Source organism: Cyclospora cayetanensis, unplaced genomic scaffold, assembly GCF_002999335.1.
Source record: "Cyclospora cayetanensis isolate NF1_C8 unplaced genomic scaffold, CcayRef3 CcayRef3_contig_102, whole genome shotgun sequence".
NCBI lineage: Eukaryota > Apicomplexa > Conoidasida > Eucoccidiorida > Eimeriidae > Cyclospora > Cyclospora cayetanensis.
Window position 1 is genome coordinate 28,232 of NW_020312040.1, and position 20,552 is coordinate 48,783.

The 20,552-nt window shown below is 53.3% G+C and overlaps 5 protein-coding genes across 5 annotated transcripts; 4 read left to right on the top strand and 1 right to left on the bottom strand.

Annotated features, from left to right (window-relative positions):
• The first annotated feature begins 243 nt into the window (after positions 1 to 243).
• Positions 244 to 1,134, top strand: LOC34618263. The gene has a single exon (XM_022731599.2). It carries the CDS (start codon positions 244 to 246, stop codon positions 1,132 to 1,134), a length of 891 nt encoding a protein of 296 aa, XP_022588748.2.
• A 523-nt stretch (positions 1,135 to 1,657) lies between these two features.
• On the bottom strand, positions 1,658 to 3,661 carry LOC34618262 (putative methyltransferase NSUN6). The gene is made up of 3 exons (XM_026338209.1): positions 2,998 to 3,661; positions 2,757 to 2,931; positions 1,658 to 2,342 (listed from the first exon to the last, which is right to left on the bottom strand). The coding sequence occupies exons 1-3, from the start codon at positions 3,659 to 3,661 to the stop codon at positions 1,658 to 1,660; spliced, it is 1,524 nt and encodes a 507-aa protein (XP_026193994.1).
• A 543-nt stretch (positions 3,662 to 4,204) lies between these two features.
• Positions 4,205 to 9,184, top strand: LOC34618261. The gene is made up of 9 exons (XM_026338219.1): positions 4,205 to 4,841; positions 5,223 to 5,477; positions 5,922 to 6,377; positions 6,611 to 6,827; positions 6,983 to 7,246; positions 7,420 to 7,746; positions 8,050 to 8,443; positions 8,783 to 8,933; positions 9,099 to 9,184. Exons 1-9 carry the CDS (start codon positions 4,205 to 4,207, stop codon positions 9,182 to 9,184), a joined length of 2,787 nt encoding a protein of 928 aa, XP_026194004.1.
• Positions 9,185 to 9,707: 523 nt separating this feature from the next.
• Positions 9,708 to 12,439, top strand: LOC113147484. The gene is made up of 4 exons (XM_026338228.1): positions 9,708 to 10,345; positions 10,740 to 10,887; positions 11,321 to 11,467; positions 11,873 to 12,439. The coding sequence occupies exons 1-4, from the start codon at positions 9,708 to 9,710 to the stop codon at positions 12,437 to 12,439; spliced, it is 1,500 nt and encodes a 499-aa protein (XP_026194013.1).
• A 1,398-nt stretch (positions 12,440 to 13,837) lies between these two features.
• On the top strand, positions 13,838 to 20,098 carry LOC34620839. The gene is made up of 11 exons (XM_026338235.1): positions 13,838 to 14,447; positions 14,647 to 14,778; positions 15,613 to 15,710; positions 15,820 to 15,913; positions 17,165 to 17,247; positions 17,394 to 17,444; positions 17,658 to 17,714; positions 17,868 to 17,960; positions 18,214 to 18,258; positions 19,154 to 19,206; positions 20,041 to 20,098. The coding sequence occupies exons 1-11, from the start codon at positions 13,838 to 13,840 to the stop codon at positions 20,096 to 20,098; spliced, it is 1,374 nt and encodes a 457-aa protein (XP_026194020.1).
• The last annotated feature ends 454 nt before the right edge of the window (positions 20,099 to 20,552 follow it).

The window sequence follows — 20,552 nt, forward strand, 5'->3', positions numbered from 1 at the left end:
GAGTACATTATCAAGAGCTCTTGGGGAAAAAAGGCTTCCTAATTCCATGGACAAATAAATCTAAATGATGGATAAGTGGTTCTCTCACCTGAAACTCACACTTGGTTGGCATCGTGTAGCCTGGAAGCTCCAGGTGTCGGTCGTTGGAACACCTGTTGTGTTACCCCGGCCTACTGTACAGCCGCTGCTCTGTGAAGAGTTGAAGCGTTGACAAGGAGGGCCCCCTATGCCATACTGAGTACAATGCTTTGTGGTTCATTAATTCGAATTTTGTTTTGTCAAGGTTTTGCCCTGTCTGAGTCACCTACACACCGGAGCAACCGCGAAAGTCCGCATATGCTAAAGAGACCTCACCACGCCCTCCCTGCTCCGACTCAGTTCGCAGCAAGTCACATCTCAAATAAATCTGAAACCTTGAGCACTTACAGGGCATTTTTAAAGATCTCTTTTGGCCCATCCTTCACCTCTCAGGTTCCCCTGTGGGATATTTTATCATGTCTCTCGGCTATAAACGCTCGCTACACTGACGACTCACCGCCAAATTCGTCAAACTCTCTTGGAGTCTTCCAAAAACCTCAGTTTACCTCAGTCTCAGTCTCTCTAGATGGCCGGGCATCCCTCCGTTTCCATGTGTGTACTCAGGTGAAAATGGATGACAACTCTGTGCCTGGAAAGCCGATATTCAAGGGCAACAGGATAAACGTAGGGTTGTGTGCGCTGGCCGTGGTGTATGCGGCTCTCTCCATTTACCTCATGACTCAGACAGGGCACCCTCCAAACGTTGAGAAGTATCCCTCGGCTCTTTCCTGGATAACTGCTACCAACTCCTTCGCACTGATTGGCAGTCTCTTCGGCGTCCTTGTCACTCTCCCTGCATGCAAGCAAAAGACTCTTGGAAGCCTGACTGTTCTGTGCTACACAGTCTCTTTCTTTTTGGCAGTCGCCTCGTTGTTGTTTGTTGTCTTTAGCTACTTCAGTATCTACTGGATTGGATTCTGTGGGGTCCATGTTTTCATCTCAATGATGGGTGTTGGAGCCGCCTACGCACACTTTAGGGCCCTTTCAAGTCAAGAAGAACTTGAGGAGACACTGCCCATCGCCGCCTCGCTTCCTGTTGCCACAGAGTCCGCCTAAATATATAAGCTTTAACTATCCAGTCAGCGGCACAGCCTAACAACAGGAGGGGAGGCGAAGCACCTTCACTAGAGCAGTCAACAGGTGTTGCACTCACAATGCAGCTGATCCAAAAAAACACAAGTTTATGCAGATATATTGGCGTGATCGCACACGTGAAGTAAACGCTCGCATACATGCGGCATCTGCATGCGGGGAGAAGACGCAGCACTGCGTCATGTATCTTTACATGCAATGTGCTCTATATATTTCCATAAAGACTATTAGTTTTGTTAGTGGCTATGCACAGCATGGGCGTGAAATTTCAAAAAGCCCACAGAGGATTGTGAACAGCGGGGAATCCTTGTGGAGTTTATGTATTTTAAATGAAGGAACCGAGTGCAAAAAGCCTTCAACGTACATACACCGCAGTTGTATGTAGATAATGTGCTTGAAAAAGCCAGATAAATCCTCAAAGCGCCTCCTCCTAGTGATGCGTTTGGAGTCTCTGGGAACTCCTTTTAAGGAGAGATTCTTTAAGGGGTTAGCTTCGCCTTTTGAACTTTGCAATGAAAAATCCAATAGTGTCTCCCGCTACACAGAAGCGTTGCACCTTGGAACCTTCATGCCTTCGCTCCGCAGCTGCGTAGAAGGGTTCCGCAGGCTCTAGATCTAAAGGCAGCTTTTTAAGGGCCCATTCTACGTTGCCCTCGTTTTCTTCCCAGCTGATAGAGCATGTGGAGTATACTAGAATACCCCCCGGTCTAAGTAGCTCTGTGCCCTTAGAGAGAAACTGTCTTTGATAGAGTGCAGCCGCCTTTACCGAGCGCGCGTCCACGTCGTCAAAGACGATGCGTGGTCGCAATCCGAGACCTGTGCAAGGTACATCTGCCAGTACCTTATCGAATCGAGACTTAAGCTGGGAAGCCTCTCCAAGCGAGCAATGCCACATGTCTTTCGTGCTATCTGCGTGGATGCATTCCACGCGGGGGGCCCCCAAGCGGGCCAGGAGGGATAACATGTCCTCTGCTCTCTTCTTGCTCCTCTCAAGGGCTACTAGCACCCCAGTGTTTCTCATAAGAGACGCTAGATGGGCTGTCTTATGGCCTGGAGCTGCGCACATGTCCAGCACATGCTCGCCAGGCTGGGGAGAGAGCACCAAACCCACAAGGCACGAAGGCAGCTGCTGCGCGACCAACGAGGCGGGCAGATCGGACAAATCAAAGGCGCTGCACACCCGCATGCACACGAAGAAAGATACAGCCTCCAGAAACCCGTTGCCATCAGCAGCAACAGGAACACGAGGAAAATCAATTGCACCCACAATTAGGTGTCCATTTTCCGCCTCCTTGGTGCAGCAGTAACCGCCGCCCCGAGTCGAGGAAAGGACGACTCTGCATCATTCGGGCATGCAGGAGTAAAAACGCATGACGCAAACACTGATGCGGAGAGTGTACTTTTGCAGTGATGCACGCGCAGCTGGGAAGAAGACAGACGTTTTGGTGTACGGTCTACGGAATAACGCGAGCAGACTTGTCCGAAAAGTAGCCCGAAGGACCCCCTACGACTGGAGGCCCTCTGAAAGCATTGCAGAATGCTGCAAGGGGAACTTAAAAGGCTCGGTAGTATGGAGCCCGCCTTACCTCTGCATGCATATGGCCTGCCCTTTGCTGTGCATGAAGACTTCCTTAAGTGGTTGCACCAGACGACCCCTCCCACAGAAGACACCCCATCGCTCGACAGCCTCTCTGTCCTTCTCCCCAATGTAGGCTCCCCTTAGGAACTTGAGTGGCCGCATGCATGCAACGAGATCGCCTCCTACGGGCGACAGGATGACCCCTTTTGCTTCCCCAGACGCTCGGAGCCTTTCGAAGGGCCCTGCACCTCTGAAGGGACGCGGCAAGGCCCATACAGACACTTCTGCCCCCTCCCTTATGCCTCTCTCTGCTGCGAGAATGCCTGGTGCAAAAACGTGGGAACCTCGAAGGACGGACTGACCACATTGCGGCCCGACAACCACCATAGGACCTCTGAAAGCCCCAGTTCGAGAGTGATACCCAGATAAAGGAGAATCGCTGGTGTCAGGAGTGCTGCCATGAGGGATGCTGGGCACTGGTGTATCCGCCGAGGAAGGGCCCACCTGAAAACTCCCTGAGGGCTCCCCATGCTCTGTACAGCTGGTAACTCGGGGCTGGTTGGCTGAAAGGGTTTGAAATCGAGGGAAAACGAGAATATCCGCGAAGGCGGGGTGTACATAGCCCTTGGCTCCGAGGCATTTTTCTGCTTCCGCAAGTGCAACTGCGGTGTCTGGACACCGCAGCCGGTTCACCCGCAAGGTGACGATTCGAGGAGGGACGAGAAGGTGGTTGATCTGGGAATCAAATGATGGAGGAGAACTCGCACAAGCTGCTGGTGTTGTTCTTCCAGGTGACGATGCGACAGTAATTGTGGTACCTATGTCATGGGTGGAGGAGGCGAGGGCATCATAGAGCTCAGGACATAGAAGATCCTTTACTGTAAAGCCCACGCCACGCCCTTCGCCAACCATCTCATTTTAGCGTTTTCAGTGTGTCGAATCGTGGATGGAAGCACACGCGAGTGTGGCCCTATATATGACGACGCCCATGAACATTCAAGTTCAAGGGACTCACGGCACTTTTCATTTGCAGCCGCTCGCTCCGCTGAGCAACAACGAGGAGAGAGAAGACGAAAAACGTCTTAAATAACGTGAAGAGGGAGAGTAAAACCACGTTATTCGAACTCCTGCGTAGGCGGAGGGCAGGCACCAGGGAGTGCTCTACGGGGGGCACCTGGTGGTTCTGGCCACTGCTGTCGTGTCGCCCCTGGGGGCCCTCTTGCACTTTGTGGGTGTAAAGACGGCTCTTTTTGTACCCCTTTGTCTCGCAGCCAGAACTGCTTTTTGTATTCAAGAAGCTATGCTTATTCCCATGTTTGAGACAGCGGAGACTTGCACAAATAAGCGTCGCCGCTCCGCCTCAGGGGCCCCCAGGAGGGGCCCCCCGTCCCATTAGTTTCTGCAGGCGCTCGTTCTTTGGATGGGCACGAAAACTTCTTGCGAAGCCACTGCAGAATGAATGCTTCGAGTCTGTTGGGAGGGCCCCATGGTCCTCCCCAGATGGATACTTCGATGAGCACGCTGGCAGGTGGAAACTCCGACCCCCGCCCCGAAGGAGTGGGAGCTTTGCCATCAGAATCCACTTCCTCTTATTCGGAAGTGCCTTTCCACGCCTCGTCTCCCTTCTCGCATCACGCCGACAAGGGGCCCCCCTCTAGTGTACCTCATGGGGCCTCGGGTAAGGGCTCCTCCACCGGCGTCTCGCGAGGGGCCCCCGGGGGGGAGGGCCCCCTGGGATACTTGCTCTATTCGATTGCGCTGGCACACAACGACCACTCTCGCGTGTCTGCTCTGCTGACGCTGGAGGCGAACTGCGGAAGCCTCCTCTCGGATACTCAGCGTCTTCATGCAGCCTTCGCTGCTTTGGATGCAATCGTCTGCAACGCTGTGCCTTTCACTATTAAGACAGGCCGTCACCGAAAAATACACTGGACTGAAGAAAGTCTCGCTTCAGCTGCCCATGGCGCTGCTGCGGAAGAGCAGCAACAGCCCGAAGCCACTCCTGTTGAAGAGGCGACTTCCCCAGCAATAGACACTGGCAGATCGACTTCCCCTTATGCAAGAGGAATGAGGCTTCGCAAGGGGCCCCAAGGCTCCGGAGACACCCCGGCTGTAGAGCGACGACGGACAGGAGGCCCCCTGAGAGTGGCTGCAGAGACAGCGCCAGAAGCAACTGCTGCACCAACGGCTGCTGCTCGATCCGGAGAGCCTAATAGTGCCCCTTTGCAATCCCCCCCCTGCAAAAACTACGCTAAATCCACGGCTGCAGAAGCCTCAGAGGCAACACCCTTGGAGGGAGACTCCTTGAGGCCTACTTCTACGTGCAGCAGCGGCTCCGGAGCCTCAGCTTCTCCCGCCGAATCCAACATGTCCTTCCCCGCATCCCCCAGCAGTAACAGCAGCAGCAGCAGCAGCAGCAGCAGCAGCAGCAGGGGGATCTCGCGACTTCCCCGTTCTCCGCTGCCAAGGGCAGGAGCCATGCGATGCTCCGGCCCCTCTGCAACTGTAGTAGTTAAGCGACCCTTCTCAGTGCTTTCACGCTATGTGACATTGCAGGTGTGGGTGTCGATGGCAGTGTCTCTAGACTGTCTCCTGGTGGCTCCCCAGTGGCTGCAGCGCCTCGTCGGGCTTCTGCATGCATTCGCGAGGAACGTGGGATCTCCAGCCGACGCCCCCTTTAGAGCCTTTGCATGCACGTGTCTTGAGGAACTTGAATTGGCATACCCCGGTACAAGGAGCACAGGGAGGCAGTTTTGGGGTGGTAGTAGGGGCTGGGCTTCCGGAGTGGTTAAAGAAACAGTAGCAAAGGGGGGAGCCAAGTGGTGTATATACGCGTGCAGTCGGAGTCATGGGGAGAAAGAAACAGAAACAGAGTGACAGAGAGAGAGAGAGAGAGACAGAGAGACAGACAGAGAGAGACAGAGAGAGAGAGAGAGACAGAGTGAGCGTGAGAGAGAGACAGACAGAGACAGACAGACAGACAGACAGACAGACAGACAGATACAGAGAGTGCTAGACAGACAGACAGACAGATAGACAGACAAAGAGGGAGACAGACCGCAGGGCATACAATGAGCGGCCCATCAGAAAGCTGGATACTGCACACCTTTGATGTGGTCTTTTACCCGATCTACTGATTCTCTTGTATGTCTTTTGTGCGTTTTTTCCTTAGGATTGCTATCGCCTCTGCTAGGCCCTGAAGGCTTTGGAAGTTCCCTCAGCGTAGCTGCTGCAGGCACTCTGCAGTTGGCTTCAGTGGCGCAGCAGGGGGATTCAACGAAGGCTTCTTCATCTCCCCTGTTTTTGACAGATCTTCTTCAGAGGGAGCGTCAACTAGCTGCTGAGGCCTATGCAGTGCTTCTCTTGCGTTGCATGCGTCACCTCTCTGCCAACATAGTCTGTGAGAGTCGGCTCGCCAGAGAAGCGCCGGAGAGAGGCCTCCCCACGAAAGAGGAAGACCTTTCAGAGCTCACACAAACGGGGAGACAGTCCCTCAAAAACGGCCTTGACATGAAGGGCCGTGTCACCTCAGACTCCTCCGAAGGCAACGCACTCGGATATACACCAGGAAGACACCTAGGAGGCCCTTATCCCTGCCAAGAAGAAACGAACGGGCTACACTACAAGAGTAGGCCACTAGAGCGGTTGCCTGAGCGAAAGGATCTTGAAAAGGGGGTTCTAGCGCGGCTCCCGAGAGGCTAGAAACAGCAGGGGGGTTACTGTGAGGGTTGACAAATGCATAGCAGGAGCAGTATGAGCAGCAACAGTATGAGCAGCAACAGTATGAGCAGCAGTATGATGAGCAGCAATATAGGCCTGGGGGTGTGAGTGTCTCGCGTGTGAGTTGTGTCTTTTGTGCAGTCCCCTCGATTGGGGTGTCTGCCGTCCCTCTTCCAGCAGTAACACTCAGCAGCTCGGGCAGCAGTAGCATGCGGGGAGATTGTTTGCCTCCTCCCCGGCTGGCTCGAGACTTTGCCAAATCGTTGAAGAAGGCCTTGTCAGTAGTGCTGGAGGGCTTTTGGAGTTATGGGGACTGGCCCCAGCTAGCTATCTGCATGCACCTGGCGTTTTTTTCTCGGTGAGGCTTTGGAAGGTGGAGCGTATTTTTTGCATCGGCCGTTGTAGAAGGAAACTCGCATGGCGAATGCGGGGAAGGGGGAAGCGGAGGAGAGGGCAGTGCGTCATGTGCATAGCGCGTAATTGCACCCCTCTGGCCTTTTCCTTGCTGCACAGGCTGCTCTGCCTCCCCGCGTTTGTGTCTCTCGACATGTTGCTGCCCCTTCTCCACTCCTCGAGACTGCATCTTCTCCACGCGTGGGCTCTCCTCGCTGTAGCCTTGAGAAACTCGCCCCTTTCTGGAGGTTCTCAGAGATTACCAGGACCGGGTGGAGTGGAGCGGCTCACAGGCAGTCCCCATGCCATTCTGCTTTCAGCTCGGCTAAGGGAGCTTGTGCAGAACCAGACCATGAATCCTCACGAACGTGTCCTCTGCATTCGGTAAACTCTGAGTTTTGCGCGCTGGACTGCGGTTTGAGCGGAGACAGCAGCAGCTGCTGCTGTCTCCGCTCAAACCGCGCATGTCGAGGCCTCTTACGGGGGGCCCCTCTGCCCGCTCAGGCATCACTCCGCCATATCCCACCATACTGCTTGGAATTCGATTTTTTTCGCAGGTGGTACATGGCCTTAATGCAACACCCCGACTTCTGTGCAGCCTTCGCGGGAAGCTCTCCTACAGTCTTCTGCCCCTCAGCGAGCGACCCCCCCTCTGTGAAAGAGCAGCTGCTACAGGCCCTCCTTCTGCACTGCTGCAGGAGCAATTCCAGCTGGCGGGGTGCCGCTGCAAACCTGTTCGACGTCTGCGGAGTCATGTACGAGTTCAAAAGGCCACGCAGCGCTCCCGAAGTGCATGCAGTAGTCTTCAGATTCTTGCTCAGGAGCAGCTTGAGATCCCCGCTTGCCTGCCAGCAACTCCAGGCTTTCCTCTGCGAGAACCTCCGGTAATAAGGCCACACTCTCCGGCGATCCAGACCCACTCGCAAGCTTCTTAGATGCTTGTTGATAAAGAGAAAGAAGACAGACACACGTTCTGCCCTGAAGCTCGACAGATCGATTGGTCAAAAAGGCCAGCCCTTGCAGCCGCTGGGGATGTTGATAAAGGCCCCTTTGTTCACGCACTTTGGGGCGGCACAGAGAGGCTTCTGTACTGCCTGCTGCTGGAAGCACGAATTATTTTGGAAATTCCTCCAAAGAAAAGCGCAGAGGAGCTTGTTCTCGACGCTTGCGTGTGCGGGTGCACTCAGATGCCATCCCGTCGAATTGGAGGCGAGCGTGTTGCTGTTGCTGCATCATGCGTCTCGCGCGGCTGAGGCTTCGCTTCAAGGCTCTTCCTCCCCTGCGCCTTGTGCTTCCTGCGGAAAGAGAGGGCCTTGTCAGTGCCTTCAAAAGCCTCAGAAAAAGCCGCCGGAGCCCTCTGTGTGCGAGTCTCTGCTGCTCCCCCTTGCGAGCTTCTTAGAGACGCTTGAGCCCCCCGAAGACCTTGTGTATTTCTCCTCCCTGATCTTCGAGCTGTCTGTACACCGCGGCATCCCTCCGCAGCGGCTCCTGCCGCTGCTCAGACGTCTCAGCCTTACTGCAGCAGCAACAGATAAGGCGGACGGCAGGCGGAGCTGGCACGCTGCACTTTGTCTCCTCGCCGTGATTAAGCAGGTCCGCAATGCCGTTCTTGTCACCCCGCTAGAGACACCTTGAAGCCTTCGTAGGGGTGGCGTGCCAGAGTCGGCTGGTTAAAGCCGAAGGCGCATGACAACAGACTGCATGCAGGACGTATGTGCAGGGTGGGAGGGACGGGCGGGGGGGTCGGGAGGGTCTCTATTCCCGAAAGGAAGCTCCAAAGGGGCCCTCTTGCTCTTGACCCAGGGGCCCCCGTGTTGCTCGTGGGGAGAGAGCGAGGCACCAGTGTGGGGTGGCGGTTATCCTGCAAAGTGGCTTTAGCAATTTAAAAAACTCGCTGTTCGTGTGCTTGCTGCCCCCCAGCTGCTACAAACACACAGGGGGAGCAGCGAGATACGGGAAGGAGTCGGACTTCTGCTACAGGATCTCGCGCAGGGCCGGGGGGGATTCGACTGTCGACAGGAGGCTGCCTTGCTCCTCTTGGCTCTTCATTATGCGAGCGATCGGGCTCTTCGTGAGGCTGCTTTCCTTTCCCTTGTTGTCTGATGCAGTCAGCGTATCTACTGCAGCTGTAGCGGCGTGTACGCAGGATTGCTGGTGCTGCAGCTCTCCCCATCTGAGAGAATGTGTGCCTCTTTCCTGGAGCTGTGCCAATGCCCCCTGCTTGTACCTCTTGCAGTTGCCTTGTTGACTGTGACTGGAGGGGAGGCAAGCGGCCTCGTTGAGCGGTACCTCACACATGTTGCGCCACCACAGTATAGGTAAGCGCGATCTTGCGCTTGAAGAGAAAAGTCATCCATCTTGTTGCTTTGTGCCAGCCGCGGAGGTGATGCTGTCATTGCATGCTGCGTGCTAAGCGGCGTCTTCGTGCTGCTGAGGAACTCGCAGCTCTCCTCCCGCTGCTTTTGAGTATTTGTCTCGGGGCCCCAACAACGTGCATGCATGCAGCTTTAGAATTTTGCCACAACACCCCGAACCGCAAGCGGCAGGCTGCATGCGTCTGCGCAGATTCGAGGGGCCTGTGCCGTTTATAACCCTCATCAAATCAACTCAGGAACGTCGCATCCTCTGTGGACTCCTCGATCAGCAGGCTGCCTTCTTCCTGACTCCCCCAGCTGCCTCAAAGGGCCTTCTCCAGTCTCTTGAAGTGGCTGCTTCAACTGAAGAGCCACACCAAGGGGGCAAACGTGGGATTTCTTGCTTCCAGGAGGTCTACGAGCAAGTGCACGGGGAGGCTGCTATTGAGGTGCTCCTCATGGGGATTCAATTGTTGCCGTTTTTCTTCGCCATGCGTTTTGCTGCTGCCGTCGCTTGCGCCTTTCCAGGCAGAAGGGGCGCAGGCTACGAGCAAGTCGTGGGGAAGCCTCTGGAGGTGGCTTGTGTCTTTTCGTGCTTTTCGATGCTGCAGGCTTTGGTCTATGGCGAGACCCCTCCAACTTGCCGTCCTGATCTGCCTCGTGTTCTTTCCGCTGAGCGTCTTCGCAGCCTTTTCGGGGGGACCGCCTCAGCAGTAGAAGCCTACTACGACTTTGTCGCCTCACACGCCTTCTCTGTGTGCCTCCCTTTCCGCCTGCGCGTCGTTGAGGCCCCTCCAGAGGGCCTCTGCAGGGCCCCTCTTGGGGGCCCCCTTCCTGCGGGGGGGGGGCCCTCTACCTCAGGCCAAGAACAGGGCCTCATGGCAGCGCAGGAGGCACTCCGGATGCGCTCTCTTTACGCCATCGAGTTGTTCTTCTCGCACTGCCCCTCTTACCGTCCACTCCACAGTGTGTGCATCCCTTTCCTACAGAGCCCTCTGAGTGCACTGCCCGACAGCCCCTCCATGAACTGTTCCCCAGGAGACAGGGATACGCCGACGGAAGAAGAAGCTCGGATGCTCCGAGAAGCCTCCGAGGATGCCTTTCCATTCGACTACAAGATCATTCTCAAGTACAAACACCTACGAAAAAATCCCTGCCGCTCTATGGGCTGCTTTGTAATATCCCTTTCAAAGGCTACTGCTGCTTTAAAAGCAGCAGCAGCAGCACTGCACCAACAACAACCGGTGCTGGAGGGAGCTCCTTCTGAAGGAGTGCCTAGTGTCTGTGTCTGTCTGCATGTTTATCTGTATGTCTGTGTCTCTCTGCATGTTTGTCTGTATGTCTGTGTCTCTCTGCATGTTTGTCTGGTTGCTGGCTTGGGGTTGCATGTGGTGCGTTATGTGGTGCATGTGCGTCTATTGGAGCATGGATGAGTCGTTGATGTGGCTTCCTAGTGTTTTCGTTCTCCTGCTTTCCCACTTTGCATGCGCTTGTGGCTGCTCGGAATGCTGAGCATTGTGCAGGCTACTTCCTGTGGAGCCCGTTCCAGCAGTATTCTCAGTTGGACTTCGTTTCAGCGACTCTCAAGGCGCTGCATACTCTGGCAGTCTGCAGCCATTCGCCGTCTCATTCCAGGACCTGTTCCTGCCGGTGCATGTCGGGCTGGCTGCTGCAGCACTCCCCTCGCAGCTGCATTGCGATCGCTTTGTTATTTTCCTTCTTCTGCCTGTTTACTCTCTCGGTTCATGGGCGCTAGAAATGTGTTGCGCTGTAGCGGAAAGGGGCGTCAGCCAGCGGGGGGAGGGCTGGGGGTGGGAAGATGCTGCGCGTGCCTGACTCCCTGTGCTCGACTCTCCTGGCTCAAGTCTGCATTTTTTCGTGCATGCATTCTTCTGCATTCGGTTGCCTCCTGTCTTCAGATATGCGCCCCAGCAGAATTTCGAGCTGTGCTGTTCCAGACCATTTGGAGCCGTAGAGACACCGCAAGATCCGTCAAGGTATATGAGGGAGGTGCTCGTAACGGTTCGGGATTGAGGGGCTGTGGCGGTCTCCATCCGCCTTCCACCTTTTCGGGGGATATACAGTTCAAATTAAGAACAAATAGCTCACATTTTTGTGGCGCTTGTGTGCGGGGATGCAGACACTCGACCTGGAGAGTTCTGTAGTGAAGCGAATGATCCAGATGTCTCTCAGTCCGTTTTTGATCGAAGAGAGCATCACGCTGGAGCCCGAGACATTCGACTATTCTCGAGTGCGACTCTCTGTGCTGCTGGATCTGTGCAAAGCCTACTGGTGATGCATGCGTTGTTTTTTTTCGCAAGGAAACACGCACGCCCGCATGCTCGAACAAACACACAGCTCAGAGTGTCATGGCCCCATGCGCATGCAAATGCAGAAACGCGGCTCAGAGACTTGACGCATGCGTGTTCCATCTTCGCACAGCGCACGCGTCCCTGTTTTAGACACTGGCTGCTTTGCATGTGGGTGTTGTGTCTGTACACTCGATATAGGCTGTTTGCATGCATGAATTCACACGGCAGATACGCAGCAGGGGTGGCCTGTTGAGAGTGGTGTCTGAGGATGCTTGCAGGATCAGTGGCTGCATGAGACAACTGAGGAAGGGCATGCAGCCCCAAACCCCGTCTATTCCTCCGAGTTTGCTCTAGGCCCCCCTGACATCGAGGCCCCTGGAGGCTCCCCCGTGCCTGCTGAGCATGCGCCAGCGAGCTATTCTTCTGGAGTGGGGGGACAGGAGGTAGCGCCAGCAGGGGAAGGAGAAATGCACAGGGGCCCTCCCCTCATGGGGGCCTGCGATGTTTTCGTGGATGAATACTTTGATGGCCAAATTCCTTATAGTGAAATTCTAACGAACCTTAAATACCACACAGAGGGCACCTGTGAAAAGACCCCAGGAGGAGGGCCCCAGACTATACGAGGGCCCCAGCTTGAGACACTGCATGCCCTGATATTCCTGCCTCCAAAGTTCCACCTGCTGCTAAGGTTTACTATCTCTCCGAAGACAGCCATCGTCCGTTGTGCTACAGACAGGTGGGAGACCCTCGGCTATCTGGATGCCTTCTTTTCTAAGATGTATGCGCTAGCCACCTCAGAGCTTCCCGAAGGAGGGCTGCCGGAGATGCTTCCGCATCCACACCACAGTGGACATGGCTGCCCCCCAGTCTCCCCTTCCCCCTGCGCCGAACCGGGGGCATTCCGAGTATAAGGGGGCTCCAAGCGGCAGCCAGGGAGAAGTAACGAACAAAACCCCAGTCTTACTGCGAAAAAGTGCTACTACACGACATGGGGTTTCAGGTCTTCTACGGTGTACGAGTGCAAATTTTTATTGGCACTTTGAAGCATCCTAACAGACTAGTGACTTGCAACAAAGAAAAAAAGTAAAAAGCATCGCTTTGGGCGCCCTCGGGCGTCGATCGCCGTTTTTGTTGTACATTAAGAGACAGCTGAGCCAAGCCTTGAAGTAGAGGCCATGATGGCACTTCGCCCGTTTTCCTCGAGCGCCTGCGTCTCGCGCCTTATCCCGAAAGGCGATCGGGTGGTCCTAATGCGTCATGACAGACAGGAGGGCATTGTGTAGTGGGGCAAAGCCTTGGATAGTGAGTTCCGATAGTCTATTGGAAGCAGGGGGAGTGGAGCGTGAGCGATCCTTTTTTCATGAACTGGTCTGGTGGTATGTATTCCCGGCCCCCACCCACCCATGGGCCTCGTACATGAGCCTGCGTAGCACTGAGGGCCTCTAATGGGCAGCCTTAAAAGCACGAACCTCGGTGTTAGATGAAGCCGTGCAGTGGACGTAAATTGGCTTGCGTGTAGCGAATGACTCTCTCTTCGTTGAAGGTTACAGGCACTCGACTGTTCTTACAGGAGTGGAGTTACGGAATTCGGGCTAGAATGCTGAGCTACAATATACATCAGGGAGCACATACACAGAAGGAATGTTAACAGCGGACCTAGACGTGCGGCACCGAACCACTGGCCTTGATGGACTGCTAGGCGCTGCTGGCAGAACGTTAAGATGTACGGGATGCAAGCAGAGTGCAATCTCAATTCATGTGCATCTTATGATTATTTAAGTAGAAATACTCAATTTTACTGCCTATCTAAATGGTGTTTTGCCTCGAATATTCACAAAAACTCATGTCACCACAGTTGGTCGTTCCTGTGCTCTCAGTCCACCACCGTATGGCTAGGAACTGAGATATATCGTATTTAATCTCAACCGGACCCTTTTTTCCTCTCCCCTCTTTGCTTCCTTTATTTTTTTGTATTGTATTCTTCTTTAATGACCACATTCCTCCCCATATTCCCTTACTACACTCTCAACCCGCCTACACCCAAAGCGGCCTGCATGCATGCCTCTGCTTCTACAACGAATCTCGGTCCTTCCTGCATTTGACCCATGGCGAAGGCCCCTCGCTTACCAGGAGGAGAGGGTAGGGGCGTGTGAGGCCTCCGACAACGCCGCTGAAGCTGCCCATGTCCCTTGAATGTGTACACACACGCACATACACATACACGTACACATACGTGAACGTTGCGACTTGTATGGCCGGTGCAACGATCCCGTGGTCTTACGACCTCTCAGGAGCTCTCTTCTGCATCAATGCATCCATCTGCAGGGGAAGCTGCTGGTATCCCCTCTCCCAGGAGGCCTCAAAGCCGCGCCAGCACGGGGGTAAGCGAAGGACTGCGCAGCAGGGAGTCTTCCTCTCCCGCCTCCACCGCAAATGGAAAGCAGCTCCCCGCCAGTCCCACAGGAGATGCTCGGGAAGATGAGGCTCTCCCCTCAATGGCGCACTCTGCAGAGGGGGCCTCACCTACAAGGGGGGGGGCCCCTTGCTCGTTCCAGAGTGTCCAGCGTGCAAATGCGCCGCTCGCAGACAGCCTGCATGGACCCTTCCAAGGTGTACCGACAGTGTGCTGGCCCCTCACGACTGCCGAAGCTCGGAATGCTCCGTGCGCCGCGTTTTCGACTTCCTGCTTGCGGGGAAATTCCAGGGGAGGCCTCAACAGCAGGGGAGCTCCCCGTAGGACACCTGTCGTGTTGCCCAGTGCAGTGTTTCCCTCTGGCATGGCCGATCGAGAAGTTTACACCTATTTGCCGGATGTTGAATTCTGCAGCAGTGCTGACGAGGGCGAAGGCAACTTTCCGCGGGTTCAAAACGGCAGCTTTGTTGGCGGCAGTCGTAGATCTTCGCCAGCTGGACGGGAAGGCCCTATGTCTTGCATTCGTTCAAAAGTTTCGCTGTATCTACACCTAGCCATCCGCCGCCTGACCTTAGGTCTTCGTTTTGTGCTGTTTTGGCTGCATGCGAACCAAAGACCACTCAAAGTCCTTCTGTACATGGCAGGGCTGCTAATCTCCTCTACCGGAAATACCATTGCTTTCAAGTAAGACACCCTAGACACAAGTGGAATTTGCTCATGAGCTTTACATGGCAGACAACGAAGGGGGGGGTAGACAACGAGGCTCCGATTCGGTAGAAGCCGCTCTTCTCCCCCTCGATGGAATACGAGGCGCCTCTAGAAATATTTTGCTTCACAGTAAATGAACGCCGTGGCCGTTCTTATGAATGTCTCCAAGAACGTAATTGGAAAAAGCTCCTGCATGGGCACATATATGGAGTGGGGAGACGAGGGGCGCATTGCGGGTCCGGCCGGCTGCAGCAATACTGGTCGTGAGATTGAAGGTTCATGTGCTGTGTGTATGTATGTGTATGTGCATGTATATGAGCGTATGTGTGTGTGTATGTATGTATGTATGTGTGTGTGTGTGTGTGTGTGTGTGTGTGTATGTGAATGTATGTACATATGTATGTGTATGTGTATGTATGTACGTATGTATATGTATGTACATATGTATGTGTGTATGTATGTGTATGTACATATGTATGTGTGTATGCATGTGTATGTATATATGTATGTGTGTATGTATGTGTATGTACATATGTATGTGTGTATGCATGTGTATGTATATATGTATGTGTGTATGTATGTGTATGTACATATGTATGTGCGTATATATGTGTATGTACATATGTATGTGTATGTGTATGTACATATGTATGTGTATGTGTATGTACATATGTATGTGTATGTGTATGTACATATGTATGTGTATGTGTATGTACGTATGTGTGTGTATGTGTATGTACGTATGTATGTGTATGTGTATGTACATATGTATGTGCATATGTATGTATATGTACATATTTATGTGTATGTACATATGCATGTACGTATGTGCAAATGGCTGTCTATGTGGGTTTGTTTATGTACAGGCGGATGTTGGATAAGATGCCGAATTATTCGGGGTTTCTGAATCAGCTAACGAATTTTGTTTTTATTCCGATTTTTGCGGCGTTTTGTCTCTACCAGTATTCTCAGGGAAAGCTTTCCCAGGTGATTTTTTTGAATATGGTGGGGGGTTAAGGAAGGCAGCGTTGCGTGACTCGCATCTTGTGAGGCGTGCAGACGTATAGAAAGAGGAGCGAGGCCTCTTGAGTGCAAGAGTGGTGGTATGCGATTTCGTGTTCCGAGGTGTGCAACAGTGGAGTGTAATGTGTTTGAGTGTGCGTCTAGGAGGTGCTGCGTTTTCCGAAGAAGAATTTTGCGCTTATGGGATGCCTTGATGGACTCTGCGGTATTATGGCAGTGGTCGGCGGTGTACATACATCAGGTGCTTGGGAGCTTGGGGGGTAGTATCGCGCTTTGGGGTAGCTGTCGAGCGCGCATTCTAAATGGCAGGGGAGGTCGATACATAAACGGCTCGAGAAGTTGCGCTGAGACAGGAGCCTCAAACAGTGCATCTCGTGAAGCAACTAGCTAGCTGACGAGGGTTGCGTGTTGGGGTGAGATGAGAGTATTCCCATCAGGTGCGCATTGGCGCCGGAGGGGGTGTGGGGTTGAAAGTCAAAGCCAGTTTGCCGTTTGGTGCTCGACCTGTGCAGGAACGGCTCAAGTAGTTCTGTCTCAGCTAGGCATCCCCGTGATGCTGCTGCTTTGTTGGTTGATGCTCGGCAAGAAGTAAGCCTTTCGTGGGTTGCGGGAGTGGCATTTCGGATTCTGCCGTCGCTCCAGCGAATGCATGCGCACTTTCCCAGCATGTGTGTGGTGGTCAGTTGTGCGCTGGGTGGTGGGGTTGCTGATGATGTGTAGGTACAACGCCATTCAACACCTCGGTGCTGCTGTCATCATCATGGGAGTTCTGGTAGTGGAGAGCCCTGGCTTATTGCACCCGAATAAGGAGGACAGCAACAATGTGCCCTTCTTCAATCTCCTTTTTCTGCTATCTATCCTCGTGAGCTTTTTTTCTCCCCCAGCGGTAGCCGTAGTCTATGCCGTTACAAACGGCCGGTGTAGTCAGGGGTGAACCGCTGTGCGGAGGCGAGGCTCTCTCGCGGTAATTCGAAAAGAATCCCACCACAAGGCATAATTCTAATCTTAAAGGCCTCACCCTGTCTCTTGTGTCTCTTCCTCCGGTAATTTGAATTTGTCCCTTCAGCCAAGCAGTCTATCGTACGTGGTTAAGGAGATCGCATTTCGCGGGGTGCAGATGAATACTTCGTTCCTTCAATTCTGGGTGGCTCTCTTCCAGTTTTTCGTCGGCTTCATTCTTCTGCCCGTCACCTCCCTACCGCTGCTTGGAAGAGGTATGCGATCGTGCAGAGATCGCACACGAGGTTCAAATCGCGGTATCCTTCGCGGAAACAGCCGCGAGACACGGATATCCTACACAGTCGGGTAGCATTGGTGCTCTCCTCCCAAAAAACCGTCCCTTTTATCCTCCTTCCCGCCGCTCAGGGCATCTCTCTTAGCTTCTGTTTCTCAACGTTGCCTCTCGCGCGAGGCTAGGCAGGCCGTAGCGACACCCCCCGACCCCCCTTCTTCCCCCTCTTACGTGTCTGCTGCCTGCTGTCGGATTCTTCAGAAGTTGTACCCCTCGCAGAGCTGTGGACTCGTCTGATCAATGGTGGAAAATGCCTCTTTGGCATCAGCATCATCGTACCGCCTGTGAGGAAGTCTCTCGGGTCCAGCCCCTGCTGAGCGACGTGCTGTCTTCTTCTGCCCCTCTCAGATGTTTGGATGCTCAGAAAAATCGACTCGGTATCCAAGATCTTTCTTCGGTGTATTCTGTCTGTGCTGCACTTGGCGCACAGGAATGCGGCCCAGTCTGGGGAGTGCCCTGTGATTTCTGCGAAGGCGCATGGGTAAAAGTCGCGAGTCGGGCATGTTTTATATTGCCTTATTACTCTTGATTGTAAAGGCTTCGTCTGCTTGCTGCGCGAGCCACCTTTCGGTGCTTCATCCCCCGTAGATGGCGGAGTGTCTAGACATCTCTTCTTGGCCTCGCTGAGCCTTCACCGGGTGCCTCCCGCCCTGTGACACGCTGAGCGAGCGCTCCCCTGTTGTGGGCTGTACAGGTGGAAGTGCTTGTCTATGTTCTATTCAACTTGATTTACAACGTCTGCTCAATGCTGGTACGTTTTCAAGGAGCCGGGGTTTTTCGCGAGACTGAGGCTTTGCGCGGATGCAAGAAGAGGCCTTTTGCAGCCAAAGAAGCGGGCTAGCTGCTGCCTCTTTTTGGCTGTCGGAAATCGCAAATGCAACTCCAAGGCTGTGTTTCTTTGCAGGTACTGAAGCACTGTGGAGCCACTGTGCTTTTCCTCATAATGACAGTCCGCCTCCCGCTGACTTCCATGGCATTCTACTCAAAGCTTATCGTGGTAAGCGAACACCTGCCTCGAGACTTGGGAAGGCGAGGCCTTTTTCACAAGTCTTGCGCTGTTACGCTAAAACATCTGCAGCAGCAGTTGCAACAGCGGGGGGTGCTGCTGCTGCTGCTGCTGCTGCTGCTGCTGCTGCCTTTGCTCACCAAGATGCACGAAGCAAAAACGCTCTAAAACTGTCTCCTCGTGAGGCGTGCACAAACCCAACACTCTCAATCGTAGGGCTTCTCCGCTTCGCGTGCTCGCACAGGGAGACAGCGCCGTTCCAGCGAAGGCTACGGACTTTTTCGGCCTGGTACTTCCCTCGCACTCATACACGCCAAACTCAAAATTGTGTCTCTGTGTCTGTATGTGTGTCTCTGTGTGTGTCTGTATGTGTGTCTCTGTGTCTCTGTGTGTGTGTCTGTGTATGTGTGTCTCTGTGTCTGTATGTGTGTCTCTGTGTCTCTGTGTGTGTGTCTCTGTGTGTGTCTGTATGTGTGTCTCTGTGTCTCTGTGTGTGTGTCTCTGTGTTTGTGTGTGTCTGTATGTGTGTCTCTGTGTCTGTATGTGTGTCTGTATGTGTGTCTCTGTGTCTGTATGTGTGTCTATGTCTCAGTGTGTGTCTGTGTGTCTGTATGTGTGTCTGTGTGTGTGTCTCTGTGTCTGTCTGTCTGTATGTGTCTCTAAGTGTCTCTGTCTCTCTGTGTGTCTCTATGTCTGTGTCTGTCTGTGTGTCTGAGTGTCTGTATGTGTCTCTATGTCTGTGTCTGTCTGTGTGTCTGAGTGTCTGTATGTGTCTCTAAGTGTCTCTGTGCGTCTGTGTCTCTCTGTCTGTGTCTCTATGTGTGTGTATATATATATATATATATATGTGTGTGTGTGTGTGTCTGCCGTGGTTGCTCTCTCTTCTCGCCTCTCTGATTCTTGATGCCGCGTGTTCTTGTCTTGTCCTTCTCTTCCATAGCCTTCGTTGCTTCGACTATATTTGTTTCCTCTCTGCATCAACGCTTTTGTCGGTAGCCTCTACACCCACTGCTGTCTTGTCTGCCAACGTGTGCCGTATGAGGAGTTTGTGCGCACGTATTTTCTTCGCCCTCTGTACAGGGTTGAGGTCCCTTTGGCATCTCTTTTCTTTTTTCCTGTTGTCTGCATGCGTTGCCCTCTGCTTCCTCTTTGTTCTTTCCTTTTTCCCCTATTTCTCTCTGCAGCTCATCCTCCTTGTAGGGCTCCTCGCCTTCCGCCTGGGTGGACAGAAGTCTTCGTACGACAAATGCTAAGGCCTTAGCCCTTCCTCATTTGCGGGCTATAAGCTTCAAATCTAAACGGCGAAACATACATAAAATATATATATATATAGCTACATGTACAACGACTATAGATAACTACATCTACGTATAACTGCATACATATATAGAGAGAGAGAGCTAGATATATATATGTATATATGAGTAACTCTCTTTCTCTATACATATGTATGTCATTACGTTGTCTTGTAGGCTGCTGTCTCCCTTGAATTTTGGCCTTGTCGGCCTTGTTGAATGAGAATTCGAAATGAGCTTGCAATTGTTTTCTTGCAGGCGAGCGTCAGACGGAGACGCGGTTGAAGGAGAATCGGAGGAGGGCAGCTTAGAAAGAGACATTACGGCTACCGCAGAGGTTCATAACCATACACTGTAATGTGCAGTGATTCGCTCTTCTCCTTGAACGCATTCTTATCCCTGAGAGTTTTGTAGCCGCCTCTAACAGCCTGCAGAAAAAGCATGCCCTAAAGCTAAACTTGCAACCGACTGGCAGGCTGGCAGGCAGGCCGAAGCCTGAGGAAGCTGCCTTTTCCTGTTTGTTTTTTCGCTTTTTCTTGCACTCAGGCGGCGCATGTGCATATCAAGGTGCTGGCCAGAGATCCAAGTGTCCGAAATGACGGTTATTTCCAGTACGCCAGGAACTAGCATGCAGCTTTCCCTGCTTTGGAATCGCTGCCCTTTCCGAAGAAGCTTTCTACCTAACTCTTCGTATGTGTGTTAGCTAGCTCTGGCTACCCACGGGAAGTTCAAGAATTCAAATTTGTGGTGTGCGGCTGCGTGCGGTGTCTGTGCAGTTACTTCTCTGATGAGGAAATGCTCACTCCCAGGAATCGCCGAAAACGCGGTCCGTAATAGCCCCTTCTGAAGCTGAGACAGAACATCTCTGCTCTAAGGGTTGAGCGTCGCAGGTGCATGCACCTAGCGGTCTGCATGCAGTCTTGATGGCGTGGAAGTGCTCGCGAAATGCGCATCTCTGTGCACTGCGTTTGTGTCGCCCACAGAACATGAAGGGTCCTACATGCCCCCCAGTCTCGCACTCGAGGAAGGCAGCCTCACAGGACAGCCCGATGAAACTTTGGTACCTCGCAGGATTTTTGACTCCCTAGAGGAATGCCGCCCCTTTGTAAGGAGCTAAGAGGTTAAGTTACCTGTCTCCTCTTCTGCGCACCTGCTTTGTCCAACGTGCTGTACGAACGACGACTGCACACTCATGAGGGGTCCTTAACAACGGCTCTTTTACATGAGCTTTCCCATGAGCCTCTTAATAGTGTGGGGCCTTCCCCCATAAACACCCACCGCCTGTAGC